The sequence below is a fragment of the Myotis davidii genome, unplaced genomic scaffold (assembly GCF_000327345.1).
Source record: "Myotis davidii unplaced genomic scaffold, ASM32734v1 scaffold575, whole genome shotgun sequence".
NCBI classification, from domain to species: Eukaryota; Metazoa; Chordata; class Mammalia; order Chiroptera; family Vespertilionidae; genus Myotis; species Myotis davidii.
Genome location: NW_006290306.1, coordinates 1,687,915 through 1,696,357, shown reverse-complemented (window position 1 = coordinate 1,696,357; position 8,443 = coordinate 1,687,915). Strand labels below are relative to the sequence as shown.

Genomic DNA, 8,443 nt, shown 5'->3' with positions numbered 1-8,443 from the left:
CAACCCGGTAGGAAGAGAGATCTTTAACTTTGGGATTTATGCGGGGGGAGGGGGGCCCTGGGGGAGCGGGTATAGGCACCCCAGGCTGGGGGCAGCCTCTCCTCACCTTCCGTTCCAGGAACCTCGAGTGCAGCTCTATGTCCTCCTCCCACGCCAGGGGCTTCTTCTCAAACACTGGGCGAGGCTCAATCTCATCTGGGAGCCAAGGGAGGAAGGTTGTGCATCCACCCCCAGAACCCCCCTCGGATACACAGGGGAGCCCAAGAGCACCCAGATTGCAGGCAGGTGAAACCCAGGGTCCGCCCACATGGGCACAGTTGCTGGCAGTGGGTCCCTGCAAAATGACCCTCCCCTAATGGCCTTGGGGTCAAGGGCTGGAGGGTAAAGCTTCTATATCGGATCTCCAGCTCTGATGGCACCCATAGCACCCTCAATCCAGCCCCTGCAAGGTGGGGGAGGGGGGCTGGGTGTTCCCACTCTCCCACCAACTAGAGGCTTCACTCACCTTCCTCCCTCAAGACGGGCATCTTGGTGATGATGCAGCAGCCGGGGGAGCCCACCTGGACTCGCTTGGCCAGGTGCCTGGAGTGCCACACAGGAGAAGGTGCCACACAGGAAAATTCCTAGACCAGCCCACTCCCTTGAAAGGCAGCCGTCCTGGGGGCTTCCCTTTACTGCTGTCCTCCCACTTATCTTTGAGTTCCCAGGTCAAGTTCATTTCCAATTCCCCCAGTAATGGCTCTTGCTTTTCAAACTGGGCACTGTTCCTACCCCTGAAGATACACGCTGGTGTGCCAGGACTGGACCAAAACCTTTAGAGTCGTAATCACTAAAAAAATCATGAGCCTCTGATACGTGACGTGCAAAACAGCAACCACACGCTAAGTGATGAACTAAGGGAGCCCAAGAATGCTCTGATGACCCTGTTTAGTGTAGTGAGCATGTCAATACCTCTTCAGAAATGTCAAGAAACAAATTCTTCTCCCCCTCCCACATTTCCTCACGGTTTGGTCGCCTGCATGTTGCTGAGGACAGCTTAGCCGTGCGCCAGAATGCTTCTCCCAGCATCTTACTGCGTGCTGAGTTTACCAATGTGAAACCCGGCACCTGTGACAGCTGCATTAACTATGCCTTAGGTCCTGGGGAATTGGTGTGAGCGTCCTCTGCCACTTAGGGCTCTGTGGTGAGGTCTGGGAGGCGTCATGAGGACCAGGAGAGTAAGTGAGTAAGTGAAGAAAGGGTGAAAGGTGTGGCTAAAGCAGGGGCACTCAGATCTCAACAGCATCTCTTCCTCGTGGTATCCCCAGAAACAGTGGTCTTCCTTCTCCCATCAGCCTCCAAGGCTGAGTGCCCAGGCTGTGCTCACACTGCCCCCTGGGCCTGCCCCAGTAGCTCACCCGTCAGACAGTAGGTAGAACTGGCAGGAGAAGGGGATCCCCTCCACCGAGTGCACGGTCTGCTCCACGATGAATGCGTCCGCCTGCTGACGGCCCACCTGGATGGTCTGGGAGCCCAGGGCTTTCTGGCAGCAGCCAAAAAGGAGAGAAGGAGGGGAGGTGGATGCCCACCAGGGTCTCTCTGACAGTCTTTCCCTGGCCCTTTTCTCCCTCTCACAGCTTCATTCCTTGTTCATCAGTAATGAGCAACAATTGGCTGTCCAGGCACCACAAGATTTGAGTTGTGCCCCAAAGTTAAGTTGGGGGTCCCCTCATAGCCAGCACCAGCCTGTTCCTGCCCCAATCCCTCCCCATGACCACATGCTTCTAGTTGGTAGATTCTGTTACAAGGATGAGGATCAACCAATTACGTGTGTGTGTGTGTGTGTGTGTGTGTGTGTGTGTGTTGGGGTTGGGGGCAGTGGAGCTCTGAGGGGTGGGACTAACTAGGACTTGTGGCCCCTCCTGCTGCAGGCAGGATGCCCTGCTGGAACTAAAACATAAGCCCCTGGTAGGGCTGCAGCCATGGGGAGAAAAGTGCTAACGCAAAACACGTGTTTCCGAGAAAACGGGTAAATGGCATGTGCCTGTTTGTGTCCAACACATTGCTAGGGCTCCCTGCAATATGTGATAGAAAAGGCTAGAATGTCATTCACAAAGTTGGTCAAATCAGCCCCTAAGTGTGTGTCCAGAGGCACGGCTTTAAAATCACGTATTGCAGGGAGTCCTAGGTATGTTGATTATGAAATTTTAGCCAAAACAAAAGAAAGGAAAAAAAAAAAAAGGAAGACCCTTCAGGGTTAAGACACAATAAAGAATATTTAAGTGTACTTGGAGATACTGCATTTCCTGACGTTAAAAATATGTTTCTTTTTCCTGGACTGAGTGTTGTTTCCCTCACCTGCTCACCTTTTAGTCCCTCTCCCCGACTCCACCTGCCCCCGCTTGATCTCCTCGATCTACCTTCTCCTGCCTGTGGAAGCCCCTGTCCCTTGCCCTGGTTTCATCCCCATTCCACTCCCCTTCCACTCTGTAGTTTTCTCTTCCCCTACTTCAGCATTTTCCTGCCCCTTCTAGTTTTCCCCAGGCCAAGTCCACGTCCCCCCACCCCCCCCCCCCCCCCCCCCAGCCCCGCCCCGCCCTGCTGGAGATCCCTCACGTAGGTGGAATAGCAGAATTTGCCCTCCATGTCCAAGGCCAGGAAGCGGGCATTACTGGGCACCATCTGCCTCCAGGCCATCACCCTCAGCAGCAGCAGGTTGGCAGCCTGGGAGATGAAGCCTGCAGTTGAGTGCCAGGGGAAGAATGTCACTTCGTTCCTCACTTCCTGTTCAGGACAAAAATGTGTTAGGAACATAGAGCCAGAAAGGGACAGGGCGGGCGGGCAAGCCAGGTGTTGGGCATACAGTCCTCACTGAGCCCCCTCTCCAGGTTCTGATGCAATTTGGCCTCCTGGTGTCCAGAGGATATGGAGGACGGTCCCCACCTGGCTCCCACCCTCACCTCACCCTCCTTGATACTTCTGGTCATGGCCAGCTGGTCCCCCTGCTTCAGCAAACTTGTCTTCTGCTCCATGGGGAGGATGTGGAACTGAGGGCCAGAGCATGGAGAGGAGAATCAGGGGCTCCCAGGATTGTATACGAATGCCCCCCTCCCCGACCAAAGGTCACCTTATCCATTCTCCTTTATAAGTGAGAAAACCAAGGGGAGATTCGGATAGAAAACCTTCCATGTGCAGGAAAGCCCACGAATAGAAGTCATGTGATGGTGCAGAATAAAGTTAAAAAGCAAATACACTTCAAATACAGGCTTCAAAGATGGGAACGGTTTGTGTGGGAAGGTTCTTAGGCAAAAGGGGCTTCCACAGTGTAGGCAGGCCACGTTCCAGAAGTTAATGAAGTGGCTGGGGCGGTTGTGAGGGGCACAGAGCAGGAGAATTTGGAGGCAGGTGGTGACAGGCCCTTAGGAAAGGTCAGGTTCTGGGAAAGGTCAGCCAGCGTGGCCCTAGGAGATGCCCGGCTCTCAGGCTGGAGGGGTCCAGCTGGCTGGACCCAGCGTTTGTGTATTAGAAGGCCCTCAGAAGCAGCCTGCTGCTGGCCTCCTGTTCCCTGGATGGATCGTTTCCCAGGCTTTTGTAGGGATTACAGGGTAACTGAGGAGAGAGTTAGGGTGACATTCTATTGAACCTCTTTCCTTCCTCTTCTCTTTCTCCCAGGGTCTCTATTCTCTCACCCTGGATTGGGGTCAAGGTTCGGGGCTCCAGAAGTTACCTTGATGAACTCCTGACTATGTTGTTCCACGATCTCCAGGTTCCAGGTGAGATAGCCTGGGGCAGAAGGAGGGGAACAATGCCATTGAGAGAGACAGTGTTGGAGATTGCAGGAGGGGAGGGTGATGGCCCAGGTTGGAAGGCCCAAGTAGAGTGTGGCCATAGCAAAAACTAGACAGAATTGATGCTCTTGTCCTGAGTCTCCCCCACCTCCCTCACACTCTGCCTCATTCTGGTCCCACGGTGAAGTCCAAGGGTTGGTACTAAGCAAAGTCCTGGGGATGGAGAAGGGGAGGAGAGGGGTGCTGGGGTAGGGGGAGGGAGGGTGTTCTGCAGCAGGGACTCTACCCAGGAGAGAGTTTCCGCAGAGCATTTTGTCCACGAAGCCACGGCTAAAGGCGTGCACAAGGGCGCATGGCAACATGGTGCCCGTGTTGTCTTCGTGTTTCCCACTCTGCACCTCAATGGTCAGCTCTCCCTGAGGCTCCCCTGTTTTCGAGACCATGGCCAGAGTCTCAGAGAAGAACAGCATCTGCAGCTCCTCCTGGCCTGGGGGAGGGAGGTTCCGTGGGGACAGTTAAAGCCCCAGCTCCCAGCCTCAACTCTCTGATTCCCTGGCCACTAGTATCCCACAGTCCCTACCCACTCGCTCCTCATCCCCGTCTCCCAGGCAGCCCCTACAGCAGCCAGCAGGTGAAGACACTCCCAGCGACCCCCATGTCCCTGGTCTTCCCTTGAAAAATACCAACAAATATCAACCCTTTCTGAGTCCCAGGAGAATCAAGGCTGAGAGAGACCAGGCCAGGTCTGGGCCTTCCTTCTCTCTCCCCTCCTCTCCACACTTGTGCCCCCGACCCCCTGCCACACACACACACACACACACACACACACACACACACACACACACATACACTGCCCAGGCTCACTGAGGGAGTTGAGGAAGTGAATGGCTTCAGCATTGGCCTCTGGGGGTGGCGGACTCTCTGGGGCTGGGGCCGGCTGGTCCTTGGCCTTGAGGCCTATGGAAGGAAAAGAGGCTGGGATGGCCGACCCCAGAGAGGAGGACAGGGGTGGGCAATGGTCCCAAGAGCAGATTCCTCCGAGGCTACCTCCGGGCAGGTTGTGAGGGAGAAGGTCGCCCTCCCCTCCCCAGCCCCAGCAGCCCTCTTCCCACCTTTGGATTGAACTTTGGAGGACATGCTGCCTGCTGCCTGCTGCCTGCCACCCGGTCTGTTTCCAGCTGTCTCCATGGCAACTAGGAGCTAGCTACTGTCTCTTAAAGGGCCATTTCCCACTTCACCAAACACCCAGATCTTAGAGCAGTGGTTCTCAACCTTCCTAATGCCGTGACCCTTTAATACAGTTCCTCATGCTGTGGTGACCCCCAACCATAAAATTATTTTTGTTGCTACCTCATCACTGTAATTTTGCTACTGTTATGAACCTTAATGTAAATATCTGATATGCAGGATGTATTTTCATTGTTACAAATTGAACATAATTAAAGCATAGTGATTAATCACAAAACAATATGTAATTATATATGTGTTTTCTGATGGTCTTGGGCGCCCCCTGTGAAAGGGTCGTTCGACCCCCAAAGGGGTCGCGACCCACAGGTTGAGAACGGAACTGGTTGGAATTGCACGTGGGTTCCGGGACTCAGCACAAGCCTGAGGTACTGTCCAGCAGAGGGAGCACGTGACATTCTTAAGAGGCCCGATGGTGACATGGATGATTAGCATGGCCTTAGATGTGGCCCTGAGTCAGACTGCCCTCACGCACAGAACCCAATTCAGAACCCAATTCGATGGCCTGTGAATAGCTCTGCGGGTTGTGGTCCTAACACGTAACAGAGATGGTGGTACAGTGACAGTGCAGCAAACTTATAACCATGCTGACTCTAGGCCAGGCACTGTCCATAGGGCCTCACATACATGATCTCAAGCTGCAGAATAATCTTGTGAGCAGGCACTTCCCCCCTCCATTTGATGGCTGAGGAAACGGAGGCACCAAGAGATTACATGTCTTCCCAGTCACACAGCTAGTAACTGGCAGAGCCAGGACTCAACCCACGTCAGTCTGGCTCCAGAGTCAGAATTCAGAGAAATGAAGAAGTAAATTCATTGAATCTAAACAAATGGTGCCATAACATGGGTAGTAATTAAAGACAAAGGCTTGAAAATTGAGTTATGATGTATTCAAACCCCAGGTTCTGGGCCATCTGATCCCCACTTGTAAGTGTTGGTCTGGGTGAGTGGCTATAAAAAGGGGCTCAACCTAACAGGTTCACACAGAAGAAAAACCTTGGGAGGAGGTGGGGAGATGGGTAGAAAAGGTAAAAGAAAGTATTAAGAAGTACAAACTGTCAGTTATAAAATAAGCCCCGGGGATGCAATGTGCAGCATAGGGAATGGAGTCCATAATATTGTAATTACTATGTACGGTAACAGATCGGTACCAGATGTATTGAGGTGATAACTTTGTAAGGTATATAAATACCTAATCCGCCGAAGCCGGTTTGGCTCAGTGGATGGAGCGTCGGCCTGCGGACTGGAAGGTCCCAGGTTCGATTCCGGTCAAGGGCATGTACCTGGGTTGCGGGCGCATCCCCGGTGGGGGATGTGCGGGAGGCGGCTGATCGATGTTTCTCTCTCATCGATGTTTCTGACTCTCTGTCTCTCTCCCTTCCTCTCTGTAAAAAATCAATAAAATATATTTTAAAAAAATACCTAATCACTATGTTGTACACATGAAACTAATATAATATTGTATGTTGACATAAGAGAAAAATCTTGACATAAAATCTTAGTCAGCTAAGGAGGTGTGTTCCTCACTCCCCATCCCCTCCCCCACACCATATCACTTGGGAAGGTAAACTTCAGATAGCTCTTTACTGGGTAATTATCTATCAACTTTAGGAAAATTTAGAATTATGTGTGGAACTGTTTAAGAGAATCAAACTAACAGTGTTAATGTGTGTGTGTGGGGGGGGTTGTGTGTGTTGCATTGTGCATATTTGGTATTTTAAGTACTTGAAATGTTTAAAATAATTTGGCATAGTGGGGTGCTTAAAAGATGAGCCTGGAGATTCTAATTTAAATCAGACAGTGGAATCATTTATTTAGACTGTTCTTCGAAGTTAAATTCTTATTGGGATTGTAAAAACATTAAAACAAAAAAAAATCTTCAAATTCACTGCATTTAAATGTTTACTTATTAGAATGCAATAAAAGTACTTGGGAGGTTAGTTTGTCAATCAATTGCTTTATTTAAAAAAATTTTAAAAGAACTGAGTTCTTTTCATTTTACTTAATTTTTTTGCAGCTTTATTGAGATGTAATCATTATACAACAATTACTATAAAAAAGAAAATATGGCCAGTGTGGCTCAGTTGGTTGCGCTGGTCAGGGCACCTGGCAGGCTCAATCCCCAGTAGGAGGCCTGTAGGAGGCAGCTGTGGGTGTTTCTCTTTCACATTGATGTCTCTCTCTCTCTAAAATAAATTTAAAAATATTTTTTAAAAAGAAAATATGGTAATCTACTTATATATAGGATAAATAAGTGCAATATAAACTGCCTAAAGCCATTTTATTTTAAAAAGAAGACCATTTAGTAATCAAAGACCCCTTAGAGGTTATTAATAGTCATTAGATATGTGATTAGAATGATATGACTGGTAATTGAACTTAAGAATTTTTGAAATGCTTTAAAATATGCATTTTAAGAAAGTGAGCATTAATTTTTAAAAGCCAAAGTGATTTATGAATAAGCCTCTCTCTGCACGTGAGCCATCAGTGGCAATAGGAAAACTCACAGTTGCTTTGGAAAGCAGTTTATTATTTCCTCAAAAAGTTAAACATGGAGTTACTGCATGACTTAGCAATTCCACTCCTAGGTATATACCCAAGAGCACTGAAAACATGTCTACGCAAAAACTTATACACAGATGTTCATAGCACCATTATTCATAATAGTCAAAAAGTGAAAGCAACCCAACTGTCATCAGCTGATGAATGGATAAGCAAAATGTGGTAAATAAATGCAATGGGATATTACTTAGCCATGAAGGGATAAAGTGCTGATACATGCTAAATGGATGAACCTTGAAATCATATTGAGTAAAAGAAACCAGTCACAAAAGACCACATATTTATGATTCTATTTATATAGCATGTCCAGAATAGACAAATCTAGAGACAGAAAATAGATCAGTGGTTGCCTAGTTGGGGGTGGAGTGGAGGCATGGTGGCAGGGAGTGACATTAAATGGGCACAGGGTTTCTATCTGTGATGATGAAATGTTCTAAAATTAGATGGCGGCCATGGCCAGAAAACCGTGCCTATACTAAAAACTACTGAGTCGTGCACTTTTTAAAAGGGTGAATTTTGTGTTATGTAAATTATATCTCAAAGTTGTTAACAAAAAAAATAGAGGATTTAAATAAAATCTAAAAAAAAGTAAACCCTATTGGTTTCATATGTAAATCACTAAAGTTTTTCTTTTCCTATATATTTTTTCAAACACTGTGGAGGCCATATGTCTACTTCCTTTTCTTTATAATTAACTAGAGGCCCGGTGCACAAAAATTTGTGCACTCGGGGCAGGGGGTGGGTCCCTCAGCCCGGCCTGTGCCCTCTTGCAGTCTGGGATGACTCCATCATATTGGAAAGGGCAGGTACTAAAAGAACAGAATGCAGAACTTGGAGAGAACAGTGGGAAACCTTAAGAGAGGCAAGAT

The 8,443-nt window shown here is 48.9% G+C and overlaps 1 protein-coding gene across 1 annotated transcript in view; it reads right to left on the bottom strand.

The window, feature by feature from the left end:
* Positions 1–5,084, bottom strand: part of CATIP (ciliogenesis associated TTC17 interacting protein) — a 5,788-nt gene extending 704 nt beyond the window's left edge. Inside the window, exons 1-9 of the mRNA XM_015563686.1 lie at positions 4,880–5,084; positions 4,632–4,724; positions 4,054–4,254; positions 3,707–3,762; positions 2,940–3,026; positions 2,596–2,763; positions 1,398–1,522; positions 506–582; positions 5–195 (exon numbers count right to left, since the gene is read on the bottom strand). Coding sequence (XP_015419172.1) covers positions 5–195; positions 506–582; positions 1,398–1,522; positions 2,596–2,763; positions 2,940–3,026; positions 3,707–3,762; positions 4,054–4,254; positions 4,632–4,724; positions 4,880–4,955 — 1,074 coding nt within the window. The 5' untranslated portion in view covers positions 4,956–5,084. The remainder of the gene's footprint in view (positions 1–4; positions 196–505; positions 583–1,397; positions 1,523–2,595; positions 2,764–2,939; positions 3,027–3,706; positions 3,763–4,053; positions 4,255–4,631; positions 4,725–4,879) is intronic.
* Positions 5,085–8,443: the final 3,359 nt, after the last annotated feature.